Source organism: Diadema setosum, chromosome 16 (assembly GCF_964275005.1).
Source record: "Diadema setosum chromosome 16, eeDiaSeto1, whole genome shotgun sequence".
Taxonomy (NCBI): Eukaryota; Metazoa; Echinodermata; class Echinoidea; order Diadematoida; family Diadematidae; genus Diadema; species Diadema setosum.
Window position 1 is genome coordinate 9038500 of NC_092700.1, and position 26270 is coordinate 9064769.

A 26270-nucleotide genomic window follows, 5' to 3' on the forward strand; every position below is an offset into this window, starting at 1 on the left:
TAGACTAAGGCCAGGACCAGCGCCATCTACAGTCAGAAGATGCAAAGTCTGGCCAACTCTTTGCTTCAGTGGGAAGCACGATGGTGGCAAGCACGACCAGAAAGGAATGTATGCCGTGCTATGACCAGCCGAAATCAAGATGGCCAAACTCTGTGTACAGATTGCTCTCGCTAGGACCAACTCAGAATGTTTGGAACCCCCCCCCCCCCAAAAAAAAAAAAAAAAAGAGATAAATAATAACAGTGAAATAAATATCACAATAAATAAAAAAATAATAATAAAATTAAAAAGAGCACTCAGAGAGATTAAGCTACGTTTAAAAAAGACGACAAAAAAAAAAAGAGGAAAAAGCTTAGAGCAATTCTTGATGTGCCATAAACTTTGAACAGCTGTGCCAAGAACTACAGCTGTATAGCATTTGCAAATAACTAAAAAGAAGTGCTAATATCACCCACAAAAGTACAGTGTGAGGTACAGTGAGGCTAATATGCATACTCTTGATTAGATTATGATAATAACAAAAGTAACAGCACTTTACAGCACAGTTCAGTCTTATAATGCCAACGATCAAACTATTTTCACCCTTAAACCACTGTACTAGTAAGTTACTAGTACAGTGGTTTGGAACATCGACAGCCCCCTTCACTGTGTCTGCCTTAAGCTGTCCTTCTTAATTCTTTTCTTAATCAATACATAAAAATGACTGAGATAGGCCTACAAGCATACATACTGTATACAGATGATGAAACATTGAGCAAGTTAACATACGAAAATACTACTCCTGGTTTGCAATTCACAGGAATATACTTGACACTATTAGCCGCTAGATATGACTTTTTAAAAAATTTACATTTATCACAGCATGTACTGATTTATACAATCGACAATGTCATACTAATTTGTCATTATCAGACCACTGCATTGAAAGTTGAGTTTGCTGCGTGAAGTTATATTCCTTTTAATACACATATCTCAATATATATACATTTCATTTTCACCATGTTTTAGCACTTCTGTTCAAGCATCTCATACTGTGGAAAAACATACATGTATTGTCACTATAAAACATACAAGAAGAAACACATATACTCTAGTACCATAATACATCATTGTAATCCTGAACAATATCTCACAGTTCAGATAGAAAAATCAAAAATAATCAGACACAGAGCATAGTATCTGGAAATACGTATACATGTCCTTCAAGATAACATTTAAGAAGATTGCTCAATAATTCTTGGTATACCGATGAAATATAAGGCAATATGCGTATGGAATCAACAGAATGGAAGGTCATCCAATAAACGCATTGAGAGACGCTGAATAGATATTAATACACTGAACACCTTACACCAACACCAGTCTGAACACATTCTGACAACAATTGCAGCTGATCTACACAGGAACATAAGACAGAGAATGTTGTACATTACAGTTGGAAGCAGAGGGGCTGTGTGTCACCTTCCACAACTTCTGTTTGAGTGAAAAAAAAAAAAAGGGTTCATGTAATAACTAGTATCTATGAACTATTAACACAGGAATGGTCTATGGACGATGGTTACTAAAACCCCAAATGATAGAGGTTTTCTTTTCTTTTTTTATACTGGAACTAAGACATAACTTTTAAAGGTTATCTTTTTTTCTTGGCCTTTTGCCTGTTCAGACAGGCAAGGCAGCAAGAGTCAAGATTTCGAGATAGAAGTCAATGTTTAATCACCAGCACTTAAATTCCTGATGATCTTAATCTGGTTGTGGGAGAGAGAGAGGGGTGCAAGTGATAAGCATAATTATACACACCATTCACATGTAGGTACTCATCCTGATTTATCTGCACAGTACACACTTTTGCACTGAAACTTGAAGTCTGGGAAGATGCATCTGTTTACATCGATTCACCAGTTATCAACACGGTCCATAATGTATTGTACAGTGACTTTAAAATCTGTAGATGTTCCAGATGGCCATGAACTTTGCATTCAAGAAAACATGGACTTGCATGAATTTGACAAGTTGAAGAGTCAACTTTAGCCTGTTGAGGACAGGCTAATTTTGCTACAACACGCATTTCCCACGTACACTTGCCCGACTATACTCGGGACCCATCCTCAACGGGTTAACCTGTTGAGGAACTGATATTGCTACAACACACATTTCCCCATACACACCTGCCCATGTATTCTTTGGACTCATCTTCAACAGGTTAATATCAGGATCCCAAACTCACTTGGTGTTACCCCTGCAAGTGATTGTCCACATGAGATAAGAAAGTTAAAAAGCAACCTCTACCTGAATGGTCATTTCAATTGCAAAAAGGCAAGACAAGCGACTTCGCTCCCTCATAAATATGGTAAAAAAATTGCAAAATCACATCAGGCAAGGCATCAATTACCTGATTCAAATCGATTATGCTGGCCAGTTAAAACATATGCTCTATTCTAAAACAACGATACAGAAATTAAAGCACAACGCTCTCTTCTTGTAAATGCATGGGCAATCAACACCTAGACTTCTACAGAACGAGAGACCAGTGTAGTTGCCTCATACCTAGTAAAATGGCACTCAACACATCGCTGCTTTTACGAAAAGAAGAAACCACAGAATAAACTTTATATCATTTGTCAAATCCTAGGGCTGGACTAGTTTAACCGATCAAGTCCCTGGTACCAAGTTCTGCGGCTTGGTACTGAATCTTTCTTCTACGATGTTTGAATGTACACTGTATGTACTTGTCCACGTTTCACGAGAGCTAAAAAAGTTATCTTTCATTTAAACCCCCGCCCCCTCCTTTTTAATATACTATGTCACTGTTCTTGGTGCAGAATTGCCAATAACCTTCTCTATTTGCTGTGTTGTAGTTTAGTTCAATTCTATTTGTGCAGTACATTTTCAATACAACAGAATTTTTATAGCAAAGTGTCAGCATAAAGGTATGAATTATCTATACGCATCAATTTACAATGTCAACCGATCCACAGATTGGCACCACAACTTTAAAAGATTGAAGTTTCTGCATCTCTCTAAAATTGAAAAATCTTTGATAAATACCATCCTGACATTTGGCACATTTAAAGACATTAAAGGGTGTGTACAGTTCTGGTCGAGGTGAAGATTTAGCTTTTAACATTTTGTGAGATATTCAGAAACCACTCTATGAGATGCAAAAGAGCATGCAGTTCTAAGGGGTATCAAAAGTTTATTCGATGAAAGTTGGTTTTGAAATGGCTGAGATATCCGAAAACAAGGTGAAACAAAGAGATACTAATAAAGTTGGGGCATGTCGCCTTTTATTATTAGCACTATTTTGGATATCTCAGCCATTTCAAAACCAATTTTCATCAAATAAACGTTGAATCCTTCTTAAAATTACATGCTCTTTCATATTTCATAGGAAGCTTTTCATTATCTCACTTAGGAATGTTCAAAACATGAATCCCTACCTCAACCAGTACTGTACAGTCCCTTTAACCACTTCCATCTCATATTTCTCCCATGTCTAATATACAGGGAAATCTAGAGGTGCCATTTCAATGGTGACAAGATCGTACATTCTGCAGAAAAAAAAAAAAAATCCCCCCTAGGAGTTTATGCGCTAAGTTTGATTCTGCTTCACTGACCATCATTGTAAATATTGATACCATTCATGGACAATATGCCATAATGTACTTTTCTGCCTTTTCTATTTATCAAGTCTTGCACATAAAAATGACATTTCACAAACAGATCTGATGGCACATGATATCAGCGTTTGCAGTGATAAATACGAGGAAACACGATCATTCTTTACCAACAAGTGAATTCACTGCCGACAGTGAGTACAAACTTGAAGCTGTGCGCATTAAACATGAATTATGGACGGATTCATAATCATGTTTCGCTCAAAGCAGGCCTTGAATCAGTCACAGAAATGTGTGGATTGCCAGGAGAGAGCTTTGAGCCTAGTTTGTGTACAATACAAAGCTGGATATCACTGCCATGTTGTGCGCCTAATACGATGTCTGATCTGAGGTAGAGAACGAAACTTTTCCGGCAAAGTGGTCTCTCAGAACAATATGCCTAACACACAGCTGCAAATTAACAAGTAATGACCGACTGATATGTGTTTGGATGAAGAACACGGCTTATTCCTTGAGCATCAAAACAAAATAACACCTTTTGTCTCCATGCACTTACACTGTAGTCACAGATACTGCAGACAAGCTATCAAAAGCAAGGATAGTAGGAATCCCGAACTTTGCATTTCCACAGAATGCCATAATTACAAGCCTGTAGGTGCAACTACTTTGCTGACAAGTGAAATCCTTTTTTCGACGAGAAATACATGTATTCCCTAAAACGGAAACCACAATTTCTCAAAGCTGCTTGTAAATTAATGAAGTTCTGGAGTGAAGCAGGAACACATGTTCACACTGCCCCCTGCAAGGAGGAGGACTAAGGAAAGTTGCCCACTCAGAAGGTGAGAATTCTTTCAAACTTACATTAATTTACTGCAGCAGGCGTCGTTCACATCGGATGATATGGTGCAAGGATTATCTGGCATCTGGGCAGCTGCAGTTCGAATCATCACCAACACTAAAGAGTTTTGATTGGCAAGACTGACAGTGGCAGGCTTGTATTTGCATGTACATGCAGCTCTCTGGCTGGCCAAGTGTGTGCTTTGTAAATTCTTTATAGTACGTCTGCAGTTGAAGCCACATTAGCTGCACACATCCAAGAGATCTGGGTGTAATATGTACTCTAGAAGCCGTTATTTTCATGTACAGATATTTTCGTGAATGAGGTCACAGACATCTTTGCGAGATGTTTTTGCAAATTGACACTGAGACTATTGTAAGTGAACTATGCCCCTATTACCTTTGCGCAAGGCGCCTTTTTCATGTGTTGTTAAATTCCCAATCCAACAAGGATTCACATATTTCAGGAAATTTGAACCCTTGCAGAAATAACAGCTTATACAGTGAACCCCATGAATCTTTCCTTGCATTGCCAATATGAGGATGACAACATAATATGGAAAAAAAAAAAATAGAGACTCAATAAAATTTCCCAACTAGATACTGCTACATATTGCAAGTCTTTATTCCTAATACATTTTTTTTTTTTTTTTTTTCAAATCATTGAACTAAATCCACTATTACACAATATAACTCAAATAGCCAACTGGTGACCTGATATAGCGCCACCTACTGGCCTCTTTCTGAAAACCCAGCCACACAACCCCCCTCCCCCTTTCTGGGATAAACTACATGGACTGCCTTCCACAGATGGCTGACAGAATTCCTGTAAACATTCGTAGCACACCTTTTGGTTCAACCACCAACCCAAAGTGACATAATTACGTCGACAAACTCACTCACAATCATGTGTTCCAATGTGACTTTCAGAGTGTTACCCAATGCTCCACAGACACTGAGTCCCATGTAAAGCCTATAGTGTTTTTAGACTCTATAAGGAATAGTTTCACAATGTTTACTCAATAGTACATGCCTCCGATACAAAAGGAGGATGAATTTCTACAGTCATGTCACAAAAATCAGACGAACAATCTTGACACATACAGCTTACAACTTATCTTAAATTCCCTCCTACGTACGTTGAAATCGGTCTGGTTGAGAACTGAGGGGAATGCATATCACCCATCTATTCTTTTAGACACATCTGACAAACACAACACGGGATATCATACACTATCAGCAAAAAAAAAAATAAATTGTATCAACACACAAGGTAATCACATAGTTGAGATTACACATAAACGTCACATGTTCACTGGAATTTGCACTTAAATAGAAATATAAAATATCGCCCTCATCACCATCATCATGCGTAGAAGTAGCCCTGGGAATCTCTGGCGGGGATTAGATGTTCGTTGTCGTCCCCACGTCGCACTCGGCCATGGCTTCTTTCCTGCTCCTCCAATAGCTGTGCTTTACTAACTCCTGGTCCTGTGTGGCATAATTAAGGATGGAGAAAGAGGGTGATGTAACCATGAGTGGAATAAAATAGGAACACAATTTTCTTGTACCTGATACCATGGAACCTGCACCAGTGACTGTCATGGACATTATTTTCTGTTTGTATTCTGCATTCAGAGTTCTGGCAACATTATACTTCTAATCATATAAACACTGGTCCGTTTAATGTTGTTGCTGTTTTTTTTTTCCTCCTCAGACTTAAAAAAAATGCACATTTCTAGCAGATGTGTGAAATTTGCAATTCTTTCATTTGTAACCCACGCCTTGAAATTGAAAATTGATTCAACATCACTAGTATAAACAGCAATAACAATAATGCCTCTGACACCACTTTGTGGCGGAGGCATAAAAAATGACACATTTCACTGACGCAGGGAGGGTATTATTTTTATTCAAAACCACACATGTTAAATTCAAAGACATTGAAGAAATCTCATATTGTATTGAACAGTGCGAAAACTTCTTTCAGATGACTTTTTTTTTTTTTTTGAGTTAACTGAAATCCCTGGTTGTACACAGTATTGTACATCTGCTTGGTACCTTCCTGAACCCTTTTTGTTGAAACCTGCATCTCATTCAGTTTGCATTAATTACCTGTTGGTAGGCAACACAAGCTCAACAAGCTCCACTATTGTATCTGGTAATCAAGGACTGTTTTGTTCCTGGATTTTGCCTAAAGATGTGAATACAGCGCAAAAGCTCTCTTTTCCCTGGTCGCTGGATGGAGGCAGATGCGTATGAATCAGAGATATACTACATGAGGTTCATGACCTTAAAGGTCCTGTTTACCTTTGGGAGCAATGATTTTAAAAATGTTTGAGATATCACACTTGATGCATATGTGTAGGTCTGTTGTATCACAAAACATCCTACATATAAGGTTTTTGAAATAAAGCCTAAAATATAAGGAGATATCAGTATTTTTCTTAATAAACCATAACTGTGGACGGTTTAGTTTGCACACATTTGTATTATAACTATTGTTCACATTTTGTATATCAAACAATACTTCACATCGATTATACTGATTCAAACTTTTACAATGGTTGTTTCTATCCCTAACTCACATTTAAGAACTATTTCAGAGCACTAATGCTGGGTTTTTGTTTCAACAGTAAATGGTAAATAATGCCTTTAAACCTTTGTGTGCTTTGAGTGACACAGAAAACCCCCACAGAGCTGTACACACTATTCAAACCCCCTGGCAGAGAAAGGGTTAAATCTGGCTCTTACCAATGTAGCTGAGGAAGACCGGTAGGAAGATGAGGCCGTGGGCGGCACCGAAGATGACCATTCCCAGGTACATCCTGAAGTAGTAGACCTTAAAGAGCTGGGAGTGGGAGAAGGCCAGGATGATGATCCCAAAGGCCTTCGTCAATGTGATGCCACTCAACACCTGGAGGTAAACGAAGATGGGAAAGTGCAACAATCAGTAACCATACTTCTTCACCTACACCAAGGAGACTATGTATTTGCTCGCATTGGTTTGTCTGTCTGTCTGTCTGTCTGTTTGCAAAATAAATCAAAAAGTTGTGAATTGACCTTAGAAATCTTCCAGGAAAAGTCGATAATGACACAAGGAATAGATGATTAAATTTTGGTAATGATGCAGACCTCAGTGTAAATCCACAATTTTTTTTCAAAGGATTATCATAGGAAAATAGAGCAAACAAATGAGGGACGTCAAGCTGTGCATATTTGAAGTGTGCATAAACACAGTGAGCACTTGTTTGAGGTGCAGCATGCAAGAAACTGATGAGAGGTAGACTGCATCTGAAACAAGCTTGGCTCAACCAATAACTGAAAGCTTGGCTCAACCACTCACTACAAGCTCGGCTCAACCACTCGCTACAAACTCGGCTCAACCACTCGCTACAAGCTTGGCTTAATGAGTCACTGCAAGCTTGGCTCAACAACTCACTTCAACTTTGGCTCAACCACTCACTGCAATCTGATCTGGGGGGTGTTTCATCAACGCTTGTCAGCGCCGACAGTTGGCGCTGACCAATTTCAGCAAAATCCTTGGTTTTGATTCGCTGAGATGCTCTGGTCACTGACTGTTACTATGGTGATTCAAGTTGTCAGCGCCGACAAACGTTGATGAAAAACCCCCCAGAATAAGTCACTGCAAGCTCAGCTCAACACCTCACTGCAAGCTCGGCAAGTCACTGCAAGCTTGGCTCAACCACTCACTGCAAGCTCTGCTCAACCACTCACTGCAAGCTTGGCTCAATCACTACCACAAGCTTGGCTCAACCACTCACTACATTCAAACTTCGGCTCAACCACTCACGACAAGATCAGCTCCATAACTCACAACAAGCTCAACCCCACGACTCACTATAAGCTCTGCTCAACCACTCACTGCATGCTTGGCTGAACCACTCTCAAAAGCTTGCCTCAACAACTCACTACATGCTCAGCTCAACAACTCACTCACTCACTCACCGAACTTCCTATATGTGCCAGTGCATCCTCTGCTCTCTCGAGGCGAGTCCGCTTGGTGCTGACAGTAAATCCCCTGACGATGTGGGAGCAGAACTCTACAGATATTCCCACAGACTACGAAAGGGATGGGTTGGAGAGAAGAGACAAACATGTACTCCTGTTAATCACTGGCTGTGTTTATTTCGATCAAATATTTCCTCTTTAAAAAAAAAAAAAAAAAAAAAAATATATACATATTATATATATATATATATATATATATATATATATATATATATATATATATATATATATATATATATATAAATGTAAATGGTGACTGGCCCACATTATGAATGCAAAGTCATTCACACTACAGGAGTAGCAAACATGGAGAAAACTACAAATAACAACACTGGCATCTATCATACAATATCCCTATCTGAGATTAAAGATGTAAATCAATATTACATATAACAAGCAGAAAATTTGTACATTTCTATATTAGTGCAAGTGTTACGAGGCACATATTGCTTTAAAATTTCCACACTGCAGAAATGTCCACTTTCATGGTAGTGTTATCGAAGAAGGAAAGGCAGCCAGCCAAAAGAGGTCAAACCAAGAGATTTACATGACCCACCATGATGAGGTTGACCAGTGAGATGGCGTTGAGCTCGATTCCCCAGAGGACCATCATGCCCATGATGTCCAGCGTGATCATGGCGATGGTCAGTGTGCTGATGAAGGCGGCCACCAACTCGAAGGCCAGGAGGATGAAGGTCACCCCGAAGACGGCGGCGATGACGATGCCGAGCGAGACGGCCGTCTCGTGGACGATGGTCAGGTACTGCTCATAGTAGACATAGAAGATGCTGCAATTTGAAGGAAAAAAGGTATCCGTAATCAAGAGTTGCAAAGTTTGAACAGTCTTGGCCACATCGAAGGTGTTCTCTCTGTGATTCTGTTATTCTAGTGGCAGTATGTTCATTTCTCTGATCAGAGGATGTCAGTACACATACATACTGAGAAGGATGTGGTAATATTAAATACGTACTACTCTATGGCACATACAAAATCCACATACAGATGCACATACAATGTATCTCTATGAAGGAAACACATTGCAGTGCATACAAAATACACAAATAGATGAAGTTCATACCATAGTGAATGCAAACACACTGTGTTGCAAAAAACACCAACAAATCACACCACACAACGGTTGACGCAAGCACACTGTGGCACACGCAAAGTACACCTGCCAATAGATGCACATCACACTACGAAGGGTGCAAACACACTGTGGTACATACAAACTACACTAACAGATGCACACCACACTATGATGGATGCAAACACACTGTGTTGCATGAAAAATATACTATTCTTGTAGATGCACACCACACAATGTTTGATGCAAAACACATGGTGGTACATCTAAAAGACATTAACAGATGCACACCACACTATGGTGGATGCACACACACTATGGTACATACAAAATACACTCCATCTGTCCAATAGATGCACAATAAACCACGGTAATAACACACCACACTGTGGTAGCAGCAAACCACACTGTCACCCGAGTTCCCTCTCCCCTCACCTGTATGGGAATACATTGAATCCATCTATTGTCTGGTTCAGCATGGTAGTGATGTTGACGCCAATCTCCCTGGCGTTCTTCAGAGCTGAGATGAACGTGGACGAGTTTCTCATTGTGGTGTGGTATGTCATGAAGTAGCTCGCTGAAGGAAAACATTCCAGAAATAAGGTATCATTAAGAAAACCCTAAGAAATATAATTTCCACAAATTTCTGGTACTGGCTCAATAATGCAACATTTCAAGATTCATACCCCACCATGCACAACCAGCAACACAATGCAAAACGGGATCTTTACTGGATCTATACAAAAGAACAATGTTACCGTCATCGAGTACCTCAGTGTCACTAAATGCCTGGGTTTTTACTTTACAAAAATCATATTCCATCTTTTTTGCCTTAAAAAATGTAAAAATGCGAGGGTTACTTGTACCTGTCAAACACATTATGGGATACAAGTGACTGATCTTTTACATGCCAATGCAATAATACAAGTTGTGACTAGCCAAGCAATTTCAGTGGCATTTACAATGCAGGTAGTCCTCCTACATTTGACCTCATTGCCAAGCTAGAAAACATACTGAGCTATACCAATGTCACAGTACTGTAAAAGTGGATATTTTCGCGCAAATGATTTTTCCCGCTTGGCCGGATAAGAAGAGTCTCTGGTTGAACAAAATGCGCAAAAAATTTCAACACCGTGAAAATTTCCACTTTTACAGTAACCGAGGCATTTCACAGTGGTATAAAATGGTATTGAATGGTTTTTGCGGTGTTGCATAATCCCTCTTCGCTGACAGTAACCTTGAAGACATTTATGCCTATTGACAAAGGTAGCAAGCTATTGTGTGCTGATAGATGAATGAAATATCATGGTAAGGGTTTCAGATAACTATGATTACTCACATGCAATATCCTTCTGTGTCTTGTCTGTGAAATTCAATGCGGAGGCGTAGGCAGCTTTGCCTCTGTTAAAACCATGAAAAAAAAAAAAAGGAATGAGAGTTACTACACATCCCTTGATATGGAAGACATAATGATATGCACTCTTTTTATTTTTTCTTTTTCAACTGAAATCAAGATTTCTTTTATTAATAGTGATAACACTAATTTGCAAACATCTCCTTTCTTGGAGTTCCCAAAAAACAAGTCAATATCACAGTCTTCAGGATTTTTTTTTTTTTCTATTAACCCGTTGAGGACGAGTCCCGAGTATACTCGGGCAGGTGTCTATGGGAAATGCGTGTTGTAGCAAAATCAGTCTGTCCTCAACAGGTTAAAAATCATTGCTATCATTAACACCTACACAACATCCTTTACAAAGTATCGCATATGTCTTACTCCTCTCAAAAAATAAAACAAACAAAAAATTAAGACAAAAACAAGAACAAAATATTCAACAAGATCCCTGGGGGAGACACATACCCCTTGCTGCAGGCTGTGCCAGGAATGTCCTCAAGGAAGAAGGGGAGGAACTCCTCGAACTGCATTGGGGTTGGTCGGTCATTCTTCTGTGACAGCGGACGGCACGATGTGCAGGTGTCGTTCAAATCTAGGGCAAAGGGCAACAATCCGTACGCACTCCTCAAAGCAACAAATCGGATGCACGGAATCAACAAGAATGAACATTACTTGACACTAGTTACTGAAACTAATAACGGCTGTAGTTTCGCGAGGATTTAATTTTTTGCGAATCCCTGTTAGGCCGCGAATTGAACAACACGCAAGGATATTGTCACCTGATCCGCTAGCAAAGTGAATGTATAGGTATTAGTGCACTCATGATAGCCTTGGTGTCAGATCATAAAAGCACCATCAAACAAAAATGTCTATGACATCGTCATTTGCAAGAATATCTGTACGTGAAAGTACCACATTTACAATACGTTCAGCTACGCTGCTGGTGTATGCTTTGGAAACTTTTTCCCGTGAACTGCATCGAACATAGAGTACATTGCCTGCTACACTGCTTTGCACTTTCAATTGCACTGAACTAGTCAAGATTTGACTTTTCCCTTGCCTAGAATACCTGCTATATCAAACAGAATAAAACATGAACAACACAGTAACAGCTGTCCTTTATTGATCCTTACAGTAGTGGAAAGCTCTTTGTACGCGTAGTGGTCACTTTATTGGTTTGGGAATCTGTCACTTGGCCTACTCCCACTTTGTCCAATGCCCGTTTAGTATCAACCTGTTAGGCCTACATCTGTTTTGTCTACAACCGGTTCGTCTAATAACTATGTAGTCAAATTGCCACTTAGTCTCATTGACCACTGTCTAAATACCAGCTACACGTAGTCAGATTAGTACTCATGTAAAATCTGTTGTAATTTGGTCAGAGAGAGGCTGCTACGCCAATGCTCCATACAAGACCCTTCAATCAATCAAAAATCTCACCTGTTGCCGGACAGAAATCCCCAGAAGCGTTGACACGGCAACATGTCAGGGCACCTGTTGGTTTCACCCAATCAAAGAAATCATCCATCCATGATGAGGTGGGATGAGCAATGTTGGTACTTGAGTACGAATGAGAGTGGAAGAGAACAATGAAAATACAGGTCTTTAGTTTTGATTGACTTGCTCACATATATACAAGGACAGCTATTCTAGATACTTTGTACTGTTCAAATTCTGCATCATACTCCAGATAACCTTGCCTTTCTAGTCAAAGCCAAAGGGGCCAGGGGAAAATCCTTAGACTTACACATAAGAAATGAGACTTGCAAAACAAAGTTGATGAACACATGCTTTTATCCGTCCAGGTAGAATACAGTATTTCTTTGACTTTGCTAAATTTCTCAACTTGTGCGAGGACAAGGTTTGGCAAGGATAACTGTACTACAACAAATAAAATCTCCCCATTCATAACGTTCAACACAACTGGTATTTGCAATTCCTTTTTTTTTTTTTCTTCTTTTCGGTAAAGTTCACAGTTATGACATTTTTGTCTGTAAGGTAATCATTAGAAAAAAGACAAAGAAGAGGGCAACTTTGGAATATTTGGTAAAAATACTTGATTACACTATAAATGGGCAAACACACAAGACAATATCAACACTTGCACCATCTTGCATAGACTCAACCACCAGTTCACTCCGAAAAGTTTATAATGAGCAGGGCCATTAACCACTGCAGATATCCCCAAACCTTCATCCCCCCCCCCCATAAAAAAAAAAGGGGGGGGGGGGGACAAAGAAGGAAAGAAAGAAAAAAACAAATCCTGATGCCACTACTGCACAGTAAATAAATTAAATAAAAAATGAAGACCAAAAAAAAAAATTCATGTTTTGGTACAGTGCACAAAGAAAGCATGCTGCATCAAATGTTGGGAAAAAACACTGTCATTGCAAAAAACATATCTTTTTCTTACTTTTAATGATGACAATGAAAAACACTAGTTGCAAGGGAATGGAACCATAACTTTCACTCACTAATCTGCTTGCTCGGAGGCAAAGTAAACTTGTGAAGTCAGGGAGTTCTCGTTGCACCCTGTGCCTCCACAGATCTTGTTCTGCCCTTCCAGGGTGGTGTAGTTGTACCCCTCCCGCACCACAAAATAGACCGGCGGTCCCACGTTGAGCAGGGATCCCTGGGCTTCAAAGTACTTCACCATGTACGAATCCTGCAGAGGAAAGGGCAAGGACGTTTCATTAAATAGTGGTCTTATGCAAATATTTCAGCATATTACACTTGAGCAGGAACCCTTTCTTTCCCTAACTCTATTCCCCGAGGAAGATAATTATGAACGAAACCTTTTTCAAGTTTTACCCTCAAACACTGTACTACCTCTAACCATCCCCCCTCTGCAACAACAACAACAAAATATGCTACAGTACTGAAAGCTGAAACAGACTACAATTTTTTAACTGTCTATTCCTAACAAGCCAACTGCCCAAATGGACTGGAGCTCTGATATGTTTTTCGTTTTTGTACATGTTATTTGTCTTGCTTGTTATGTTTTCTTCTGAAAAGGTAGGTAACTGACATATCCTTTGAAATTTCAATAAATCTAAAGCAAAAACAAACAAACAAACAAACAAACAAACTAACACCAAAAACAAAACAAAACATAAACAAAAGACAAACCTTCTAACAAGAAAATGTAGCAAAAATGTCATTTCTAGTTTCTTCACGTCTCGAATGGACTTCATGTATCTACAAAGTGAATATTTCACTATTCCCAACCATTACATGCTGGCATGCACATATCATTATGCTAATGATCGTTCAACATTGATTCAAGCTAAACCACAATATCAACTTGAGATCTCTGTCACTATATATGGCTTTTCTCTCATAAAGACCCACCTCTGGCATGGAGAGCTTCTGATCGAGACCAACAGAGAGGTGAGGAATGAGTGCTCCAGCAGCACACAGCAGGAAGGAGAAGACAAGGATCTGGCAAAAGGAACAGGCAAAAAGTGAAAATGTAGCCTTTGAACAATTTTTGAGGTCTCTAAAAGTATCAACCCCCCCCCCCCCAAAAAAAAAAAGAAGAAGGAGGGGGGGGGGGGATAAAACAGGTGATCACTGTTGACACAGTACTAGCACAGTAAAAGACCAATCCACGACTTCTAATAGAAATTATTCAAAAAAGAAAATAACTGAACAAGGACTAAACAATTGCTTGCTAAAAGAATAGCAAACTAAATCAATAAATTGCTTGCTGGCGTGCTCTTTTCTATCATATGGCATAGAAAAAAGACAAGGAATTCCATCTCTATAAAACACAACTGAGACAACTTGTAGACATCTTGTCTGCATATTATTTCAACATGAACAAGGAGGTCGTAGGTTCGAAGAGGAGTCGATAGCATAGGTCTCTATGGGAAACTTGCGCCGTGCGCCTGCGTATGCATTCAACTAAATCACCAGGACCATGCACCCTTCATAGGAAGAAAAAGGAATGCTACAAAATGGCAACACTTGTCAGGTACACAAGGAGCTTGCTACATGCAATATTTTCCCAAAAGGACATGAAGAGATAGACCTTTGCTTACCACCAAAATGCGCACACACTTCGTGAGGAGGAAAGGAGCGTAGTAGTTCTTGACCACGCGGTACAGAATACCCGGCTCCTTGGGCTGCTTGCCAGCATGCTTGTTGGATGCACAGCACAAGATCTCATAGCGGTTGGCCTGTTAAGAAAAGAACAAGTGCAAGGGTAATGTTGCTACGTAACATACCAAGTCAATGCAATATACATCTCCACAAAGAAGGGTAACATCCTGAATGATACTTTGTTGTTGTTGTTGTTGTTTTTTTTTTTTTCTGGCTGTATTAAGTATTTCATTTCTATACTGTGTCAAGGGTGCTTCTAACATTTTTAAAAAGATATCTGAAACCAAGTTACTCAAGCCTAGGGCATGTCATGAAGAGTTTTTTTTTAACAACCTGTTTTAAGCTACAGAAATTCTTGCATCTGATTGGCTGAGAGCAAATTTATCTGGCAAATTTGTCAGACAAAACACTTCATGAAATCCCCTCTTGTTGACCCCCTGGGGAGTGTTCCAATCAGTTTACCCTTCAAGGTGCCCATGTGTGAAGACTCAAAGGTCCCACCACTCACCTCTTGACGAGAAGAGTCTAGCGCCATCACGGCAACAAAGCATGTGATTTGTAGGAGGAAGTCCATCGCTACAGCAACCGCTGCATACATGGAGAATGCTCTCACGGCAGGCATGCTGGACATTGCCCCTGTGCATGAGGAACAAAATAACAGTCATAAAAAGATGTTGAAGCATCTTGTATTTGAATGCATCAATATTTTAGCAGCTACAGTTTCCAGAAATAACCGTCATGAAGAAATCCAGCAAATATGGGGAACAGAATTCAGATGGTGTTTTGAGAAGAACCTCTTCGGCCAACTTGAATGGATACAGTTTTTATATGTCTGTTGCAGCAAGTATCGCTTTTCTGGTTACTTGTCAATTGTTGTAAATTAAGCATTTTGAAATGAAACTTGGTGTTTGCTGAGTCAAAATATTGAATACACAATGTAGACTATGGAGAAAACATGATTTCATGGGCATATTTATGAGTGGTCTAGCAAAAGCATGTCTAGGTGTTGAAATAAATGTTTTCCAAAGCAGTTCCTTTCATATCCAAAACAGACATACATATTGTACAGTAGACTTTGCCAGCTCTGGTCTGATGAGTCAAAGTGACTCTGGTTCTACAATCTGCAGCACATCAGGGCAAGCTGACACAACAAAACACTTTACCTTGTTATATACTGTATGTCATTCCAATAATTCATTTGTGTTTTAGTTTTTCCCAAAATACATTTGTTCCGGTACAGGGAAGTCACTATTAGAGAACAAGACTGCAGACCGTCTTCTCTACGATACATGTTGCTTCTTAAATAAACACTTTTCATTGATTTAAATGCTTACTAAATTGTTCATACATGTACCTACACAGAATTAAAAAAAAAAAACAAATTAAACAAAGCACCACAGATCAAAAGAAGAGGAACTCGCAGACAAGGGAAAGTTGGATGATGGATCAGATTGACTACTTAATGTCTACCAAGACTCACCTAGACCAAAAGCGATAGACTCTGAGGAGCTGGTGAGGAGCATGCTGGGGGCGACCTCCCCCAGCACCCTGCCAATGTGCTCCGCCCGGCTCTCAGCGGGGAAACGCTGGTCCCTCTGAGGCAGGGAAATACAAGAGCAATCGATATTGATGTCTTCTGACAAAATGAGCATTTTACTTTTTAAAGAGCAACAACCCTATTTGCAATCCCTTCAAACATTTACAATTCTTTTTCTTTATATACATTTAAAATCAAACTTAAAGCAATATTTACTGTATCTGGTAAACTAACAATATTTGTTACCATCCTTGTAATAATCTTGTTAGAAAAAAAAAAAATATGGGTTTAGAAAAGAACAAGACATGTTTGATATTAAAGCTCAATTAAAAACAATGCAGTGCACCATTATTGTTAGTGGACAGAATCTCAGCATCTGCTTTGATATCCAAATTAATGACTAATTAAAAACAAATTAACAAGGGCATACAGATGACATGAATGTCTTCCTACATGCCTAGTTATTGTAAAACTTGACAACACTTGAGTTAACTTCCTCCTCCCATAAAAAAAACCCCTAAACAAACCACAAGCTAAACCAAAACGAGATTTGGCCTTTCCACCAGTTAAACAAACCCACTCAAAGTGACGCAATGTGACAGCCGACTGCATTATGATGGACAATTTGTACCAAATGCCTAACAGTATTCTACTGTATGCCAGTTTCATCACAAGATGCATGACAGGTGACAAAAAAAATCCCCACCATCAAGTGTACTGATCTGCATACAAAGCAAGGCCGTCGTTAACATTAACGGGGCTACTGTGGTTAACCCTATGAAAAAAACTCAGCATTCATATCTACTTGCTCCCACTGGAGTCACATGTTCATGTGTACCAATGGAATGCTGTGTGTGTGTGTGTGAGTTTTTTAAAACACAATCAGCATACAATCGTTGTCTCTGCCTGCTGATCCTGGCAGCTTAGAGCACAACTGATCCCAGTGCACAGATATACATTGTATTCAATCCCAAAACATGAAAGTTTATTTTGTTGCTCTTTTAGAAGGTTTTTGTTTTGTTTTGTTTTTGTTTTTTTTTTGTTTTTTTTAATAGTATACAAAGTAAGACTGGCACTGGAGGATTTGGACTTTGGCAATGCCTGAAATGTCAGTGGGCACATTAAGGGTTAAAAAGAGGCATGAAACCGAAATAAAATATGGATTGAACAAATGCAGAATAGCAAACACATAGAACAGTAGAGGGGCCCACATTCTACAAGCTCTGTCTTTTTAGTGGGTCTCTCCATTTTTCACACTTTAAGCAAAGTTATACATGTACTTCATTTCGATTACTTCTGTTTCTTTTTTTCAACAATGTACATAAGGTTCTCAATTGTTGTACATTCTTTTCAATACATAATGTTCTGTTTACCTTTAATATTCTCTGTTGTCAAAAGAAGTGTAACTTATGTTTTGTCGAAAAATGAAATAAACTTTGAATTGAATTGAATTGAACAGTGAAGTTTGAGGAAGATTGGAAAATCCATTCAAAAGTTATGAATTGTTTTGATAACATTTCAGTATAAAATGTCAATGATGGACATTAAAGAAGCCCACAATTTGTGGATATCACAGCAGGACAACAATACAGAAAATGGCATACAGAATTTCACACCTTATTTTCTACAAAAAGTACACATTCCCTCCATTTGTTGTTGACACATACTGAGGATAACATCATTTCCCCTGCTTCCTGAAAGAGGTAAGCCCGGTGCTCTTTCATTATGCTATATCAAAATGAAAGTGTGTAGAATTCTCTTTATATTTTTCTTGATATTGTAGTCCTACGGTGATATAACAAATTATTGTATTCTTCTTATCCAGCAATATTGGCGCTGAAATTAAAAGAAATCATTTGAAGAAATTGCCAGATTTTTCTCAAACTTCAATGTGTTCCAATTTTTCCTATTGTACATTAATCTTCTACATTCATTCAATCCACACGTATACTGCAAAATAGAAAGATTTCACATGCTTCACAAGGAGCCAAGATTCACAAAAGTAATAAAGGTCATCGGCTCCCATATGCCAAAGTTTCATTACGTGAATATTTCTGGTTTCACAGTATTTGGGTTTCAGTTCTTTTTATCAAAAAGGCAACAATCTTAAGATTCATAAGTATGTTTTCTTTTTTCATAATTAGAGTATTATGCAAGTCCCTCCTTACCTGATAGCGCTGCACCAAAATGAAGATGTTGTCGACACCGACGGCCAAGACGAGGAAGGGGACGACCTCGATGACGATCAGGGTGGCAGGAATGCCTGCCCAGCTCAGGACGCCGATGGAGGAGCTGACAGACATCAGAACGATGATGACACCAGACAGACCAAGAATGATCTTGGAATCGATCTGTACCACACAAAGAGACATGAGTTAACATTCATCACTCGTACAGCTTGTACACAAATTTCAATAGATAATGAAACATAATCATATCTTTTTTGTACTAGAGTAAGAATATGAGTACATAGTATGTATCTTTTCCCTGACAACACTTGACATGCACCAACTTAATGGTCAGAAGAAATCGTATATTGTGCACGACTGCGTAGTGCTATCAATAAATTGCAAAGCGAAACTATATTCCTATACATGTATACAATTTCATCTCTGAAAAAAAAAAAAAGACCCAATAGATCCCAACAGGAAACTGGATCACTTGGCAAAGCCAAAAATTAATGTAACGTAGGCAATCTGGACTCAAAGTAATGAAATGCACACATATATGTGTAGCAGGAAGTCAGGGATTCAGTAGCTTGTCCCTCCATCCATATTAAAAAGGGAAAACTACAGTATGAATCCAAAAATCTGAACCATTTTACAGTAGGTACACTCCATTTGTATTCCATCTAATGAATACCAAGTTCATATATTCTTCATTAATATCTCTTTAACATGGGTAATGCTGTACATGGTAAGATGAATCCATTGCTTATAGAATTGCTGATCTGATTTAATGCAATGATGATGCGAACCACAAATGTACAATGTATGTGTTCTTTAAACACAGAACAGGGACTATAAAACAACAACAATGTTGTGCAGAAATGAATACACTGATACACAATCTACCCTATTCCTGTTTAAGTTTTAAAACTGAGGAAAGATAAAGCTCTAGTTTAAAAAAGAAAGAAAGAAAGAAAAAGAAAATGATAGAGAAACCAAGAGAGAGCGTATGAAAGGGGGAAAGGAGAACAAAAAATGTTGATGGGCAAAGAGAAACTGAGAAAGGAAGACATGTCTATCCAGTTGAATTAAAATCAAAAGTAGACCCTGTTCTAGTACTCTGTACAGGTACATGGATAATGATCAATTTTTGTTTTGTTTTGTTTTGCTTTTGTGTGTGTGTGTGTGTGTGTGTGTGTACAGTATGTGTTGGAGACAGTGTGTCACAGGGGCTTTCAATGTATAGTCTTCATTCAAGTCATACGGATACTTTGACAGGAAATATACAAAAATGTATTTGAAGAAAGATACCAGAGCCTTGAACAAAGGCAAACACAAAAGTGGCCTGGTGTCCTTGGTGTACATAGCAAAAATTTGAACATACAGACTGTACATGTGTGTCAGAGTGACCAGTATCTAACTGGCACTACATGGTTTTGTAACTCTGGAGTGATGATCAAAGTCCTTATCGCTTTAAATGCACAAGTGCTTTCATTCTGTAATAACTACTGTATGAACATAAATAGACGCAGACACACAAACACACACAAACTTGTACAGTGCAGTCTTGTACACTCACAGACATGTACACACAAACAAATTTATGTGCAAAATTACCCATCACTAGCAAACAGTATGAACCCACACTACATTTAATACACCTTCACACTGCAGTGAACTATTAAAAATGTAGTTGGTCTTTAAAAAAAAGAAAAAAAAAAAAGCAAGCAGGTTGATGATTAATTACTTGATGTCAGCAAACAGAGCTCTACAAATGCTTTTCAGCATGGGTGTCAAAATTTAATCTTTAAGCCACTGTGCAACTGTAGCCTGAGTGTATTATTAATACAGGCTCAAAGTATTGAGTAAGTGTTATGAGCTACAAGGTGTACTTTATTTGATTTCTTACAACTGTACGTTTCCTGGACTGCTCGTTTCCTTAACTGTGTGTGCAATGTTTCCCCGCAAAGTTAACAGAAATTTATGCACACATTGTGGGGTGAAGGACATCAAACAGGTCCAACAACATTGTCCTCCACAAGCAGTCTTTCGGAAGGAAAGGTTGTGACCGTGTAAACACTGGTTTAGTCATTCATCATTTACAAGGTGTTCTACAGACCCATGTAAACTGTCTTCTGGGTCTACAACTGTACATGTATGACTGTTGTGTTGTCATTGTATTCATTCACACTATGACCTGCCATTGCAAAAATCTCCCTCTCCCCTCTCCCCTCCTCCCCCCCCCCCCCCAAAAAAAAGGACAAAAGATAGAGAAAAGCATGTACTGAATTCTGCAGATGATAGTTTACCTGTTGAAGACTACATGGGTAGTCCAGAGTATACCCGGGCAGGTGTCTATATATGGTAGTATGGAAAATGCGTGTCAGACTCATAGCAAACTCAGCTCTAAAGTGTAGTCCTCAACGGACTAACAGATTAACCCGTAAAGGATGGACTGATTGCCGTACAACACACATTTCCCATAAACACTTGATCAAGTATACTCAGGACTAGTCTTCAGTGGGTTTAATAACAGACATGTGTGCATCAGGATGTTTATGAAGCTTGTCATGTCTATACATTACAATTACTGTGATGTCATCACAAGAAATGTCCAGATGTCATACAATGTGTAAACTACAGTTTTGTACATCATAGTACAAAACAATTTAATGACGATGAGCAAGACCTTTTTTTTTGTAATGGAAACAAAACTACAATAAGTTTCTTTGATACGTAATCTATTGACCATGTACAACACGTATATTGTATTTGAGATCTTTCATGTGAAGTACATACATGTACAGTATGTACTTGCAAACAGTATCTTTATAGACTTCATGACCAACAGCTATTTAAACATGTATAATTCAATAAACAAAACTATGATGAGTTTAACAGCCCATCAAAACCTCCCCCTCCCCTTTCCGAGAATGAAAATGGCAGTTAATCATTTGACAAAATAAATGTGTCATATGATGAGATCACAATAACATATATTACGACCAAGGAGCCAAAGATCAACGTCTTGAGTGAAAATCACCTTGTCTGATAACAAGCACGTTAATTACCCATGACGGCAGTTTCTTTATCTCGTGGCTTATCACAACATGAGATAAAAATGGTGAGGATCTACAAGTACACATACAGTACAGGAGTTGGCACACCGTAGTGACATGAACGAGGAAAGACTTGTCAACCCGCCCGCTCAGAAATCAATACTTGACTTTTCGAATTACATTTGTACTTAATAGTCCACTTATTCTTTTGGCTGCTCTTTGTTTTTCTCATAAAAGAGGGGGAGATATATGAAACATGTACATTTTACTTGTAAGTCAATAATTTTGAGATACTGTACATATGACTGTGAATCACAAGGCTGACAGACAATAATTGCTTCATTGTACTGACTGCACTCTACAAGGCATCACTTTGTGTGCTTATAAACAGTGTATTTTTTCTACATTTTAAATTATATGTTTAAATATGTACACTGTTCCTAGAGATAATTTTCTAACTCATCATTTACAATGTACAATTTACTACCAGAGGAAATAAGGGAGGGATGGGGGTGGTGGTGCAAAATACTTTGAGAACCTGACAGTTGTGACTGCACACATAAAGTAAATACTAGCAATTTTATATGGGTACCTATACAGTGTAAACTGAGGGTGCTCAGATGATTTTATTGCTGTAGACACATTGTATGCAGTCAGCTATTAATTGTGCCTAAAGCAAGTGGTGATTGGAGATCACTGCTGACATTATCTGTGCCAAACAGGAAACTGTGTGAAGCATGAGAGAAGAGTGCCATGATACAAGTAGTCTTATTGTGGCCTTCCATTTACAACAAAAATGGTTGCTAGGGAAATCTGATGAGACAAGTTGGAAGTACTACTGATGAGGATGGGATATGATTTCAAGTTTAGACTGCATGAGAGTGGGAAATTAGCCACACGGAAAGGGCACGGAGTCTACACACTAATAAACGTACATGTACATATGTATGCCTACTTTGGTCAGTACAAAAACATTTGGTTTTCTATCTGATTGGTGTTTTCTCACGAGTGATAGAAGATTTGTTTATAAGTAATTTCTCCTTGACTATCTCAATAAAACATGCATAAATATGCACAGAACAAAAATTCTTTGGATCTTGGCTCATATTCTGATTTCTGAAAGACAGCTCTGGGTACAACATTAACGTAGATAGTAAATCCAAGTCACCATACTTCTATTGTGAAGTTTTACCATTTTTGCAGAAAACAAACAAAACAAACGAACAAACCAATTGCAATGAACAAACAGCTGGTCACACAGAAAAAAAAAATAACTGCATTTTCCTTAGGTGGGGATTTGGCACCAAAATACCATGTCTGAAATTGCAGACTATGTATAACAAGACTACCCATGAAAAAATCCCTTTAATAAGATACTGAAATTATACAGAAGTTCACCAAACTATTACAACCATTATTCAAATGCACACACCGCAAATTCAGTCATGTGGTGAAAAGTTCCTTCATCCCAAAAATGCAGCGGAGGGTGATGCTTAAATTGGGTCAAAGAAACAAAGTGAAATATCACTGATATCCCAATATTGTCAATTTGTCTCCCTGCTAATGCTTTGGGATCAATGGGGCATCTTTTCAGAATAAAGAAGCAAATTACGTTTGGAAGGAGATAAGGGGTAGGATTAAATCAGCCAATAGGTATGTTTGAACACACTGTTGTGTAACTTAAGTACTCTGGGCAAAAAGGCAGTCACAGACAAGCCTGACTCCACCATAGTATAGACTGACACAATTCTCACCACTTCTAAAAATATGATATCAGTTGTTGCAAAACCAACCTCAAAGTAACAACTGTGAATATCATCATTACCCTTTTCATCATCATCATCATCATCATCATTATCACCATCACCATCATCATCATCATCACCATCATCATCATCACCATCACCATCACCACCACCATCACCATCACCACCACCACCATCACCATCACCATCATCATTATGACCATTATCATCAACATCATCCCCATCATCATCATCATCATAACCAGCACCATCATCATCATCATCACCACCATCACTGTTTCTGATTGGTTTTGCATGTTTCTTTTTGTGTGTGTTTATATTCATTTATCTATTTGCACTCTGAGGGAGAATGCCATCAGGCACACCATGCTACATTATATCAAAATGACCAAGAAACTCACTAGCAGGCGTTGGCAGCTGTTGATCTGTCCGAGAGCAAAGGTCACGTAGGCAAACATGAGCATGTAGCTGGCAGCGATGGTCACCACGTCCGAACTACTCTCCCTATTAATTTCATCTTCCACTGATCTCTGTATAATGAGCAGACACACAAAAACATTACTTTACTTTACACTACAACTATAAAGAATTTCCCAGGCTTGACAACAATTTTATACATTTATATACGCACACACAACTGTAAAGTATATGAACAAAGACCTTGTCATTGCCTCAAAGATTCTATTTCAGAAGCCATGAGAAGAAATGTGTGAGGTCGCTGACTTGAGACAGCAATTCCATTCCTATCAGATATCATCGGGTTTATAATTTTGTTGATGGGACAGTATAGTTTTGGTTGAGAGGGGGCTTCAGGTTTCTAGCATTTTTTTGAGCTAACGAGAAACCTCTTATGAAACCTCATGAAATATGACATGACAGAGCATATAATTCTAAAAGGAGTTCAAAGTCTATCTCATGAAAATCGGTTATGAAATGGCTGAGATATCCAAACAAAGAGGTCCTAATAAGAGGTAGGACCCCCCCCCCCTTTTATTAGGATCACTTTGTTTTATATAGTGTTTGGATATCTCAGCCATTTCAAAACCGATTTTCATCATATAAACTTTGAATTCTTTTTAGAATTATATGCTCTTTAATATTTCATAAGCGGTTTCTAATGATCTTGTAAAAAAGTTAAAATCTGAAACCATCATCTCAACCAAAACGAAAAAATCCCTTTAATCATTGCAAAAGCTACGTAACATGTAAATGATAACAGGAGGTGGCTGCCATCGTCAGAGAAAGGGACTGTCCATCTGATGGTCAACTCTGAAATGTCAGGGATACCATCCTCACCTCAGCCTGAAAGGCGATGGTCAGGTTGGGGTTGCTGTAGTTCTTCACGAATTTGATGTACTCCTTCTCCCACGCCATGGCCATGTCCAGGCGAGGGTCACCGGCCAGGTAGTTGTTGACCGGAAACGTGATGATCAGAGAATCGGCCATGTTGTACTTATCACCTGCAGCAGTGACGTTTCAAAGACGGGTGGCTCAGATTACAGTGCGCTCCCATTATATGAACATTTTGTATCAATGAAGCTAACATGGAAGTCCCAGAATTATCTCTACACACTTTATTTATTAAATTATTTAAAAATGTTGATATATATGTACACATTACGAGAGAAACTGCCAGGACCTTTGTTTTGATGGGGGTAGCCTGTACACTCAAAAAAGGGCATGGGCAATGTGAAATTGCAACAAACCAACAGACAGACAGACAAACAAACAAACAACCAAATAATCTGAAGAAGATATTGTGTTGTGAAGTTTAAAATCCAAAGGAAAATTGATAGTTACAGTAACTGTACAGCGTACCATCGCCAGATACACATTGGAGTTCATGGCTCACTGTAAGTTAACCTCAACATGAGGTGAAGTTTTGAGCTATTAGAAGTGTTTTTGCATAATTGGTACCTTGAAAACCGCCCAGGGCCGTCCATGGGAAGATCGGTCCCCCATAGGTCCCCAAACAGGGCATGAGCAGTGCGGTGGTGTCGTTGAGTGAATTCGGAGCCCTATGGGATAAAATAACAACAAACAAGAACATAATGAAACAAACTGGCAACTCCGGTGATTGCTAGATTTCTTTGGAAGGTAATTCATTGCAAGGGCATTAACTCTTTATGTGCCACATTCGCACGTCCGACTCAGTCGACGGCGTGCCAACTTCGCATATTCTGCTCAACAAACAAAGCCGCCAAAACCGATCGATAAATCGCTAATCACTGCTAATCCCGCAGCACAATGAAAGCGCTTCTCGTACTTTTGTTCCTTTCATATACGGCTTGCATTCTATGTGGTGATTGACTATCAAGTGGTGTTCCCAACTAGATTTGCCCGTACATTCTAAGTTTCTGTCACGGTTTTATGTGCAAAACCCATGCCTTTACAGTAATGCAGCAACTGGTCATTCAAAAGAAAAATTGAAAACAGATTCTTCATACAATTTATATTGGAACAAAGCTTGGCATTCCTCTTTAACTTTGCCTACTATTATGCCCATCTTAACAGAAATTTGTAGAAGTTATACAAATTGGAAAACAGAATTCTTTATCAAAGCATGACCACCTTCGTGTCTCAGAATAACATGGCACACAGGGGGTTTCCATCATGGCACATAAAGAGTTAAACAGTTCTAGTAAATGTAATGTCTTCACAGTCACAAACACA

General features: G+C 38.7%; 1 protein-coding gene across 1 annotated transcript in view; it reads right to left on the reverse strand.

Annotated features, from left to right (window-relative positions):
- Positions 1-5235: 5235 nt before the first annotated feature.
- LOC140240266 (NPC intracellular cholesterol transporter 1-like) overlaps positions 5236-26270 on the reverse strand; it is a 42525-nt gene continuing 21490 nt past the window's right edge. Inside the window, exons 5-21 of the mRNA XM_072320051.1 lie at positions 25515-25615; positions 24894-25057; positions 23999-24127; positions 18773-18955; positions 16548-16662; positions 15576-15703; positions 15007-15144; positions 14315-14404; positions 13438-13628; positions 12404-12522; positions 11429-11555; positions 10910-10971; positions 10006-10147; positions 9040-9271; positions 8421-8534; positions 7206-7368; positions 5236-5942 (exon numbers count right to left, since the gene is read on the reverse strand). Coding sequence (XP_072176152.1) covers positions 5818-5942; positions 7206-7368; positions 8421-8534; positions 9040-9271; positions 10006-10147; positions 10910-10971; positions 11429-11555; positions 12404-12522; positions 13438-13628; positions 14315-14404; positions 15007-15144; positions 15576-15703; positions 16548-16662; positions 18773-18955; positions 23999-24127; positions 24894-25057; positions 25515-25615 — 2323 coding nt within the window. The 3' untranslated portion in view covers positions 5236-5817. The remainder of the gene's footprint in view (positions 5943-7205; positions 7369-8420; positions 8535-9039; positions 9272-10005; positions 10148-10909; positions 10972-11428; positions 11556-12403; positions 12523-13437; positions 13629-14314; positions 14405-15006; positions 15145-15575; positions 15704-16547; positions 16663-18772; positions 18956-23998; positions 24128-24893; positions 25058-25514; positions 25616-26270) is intronic.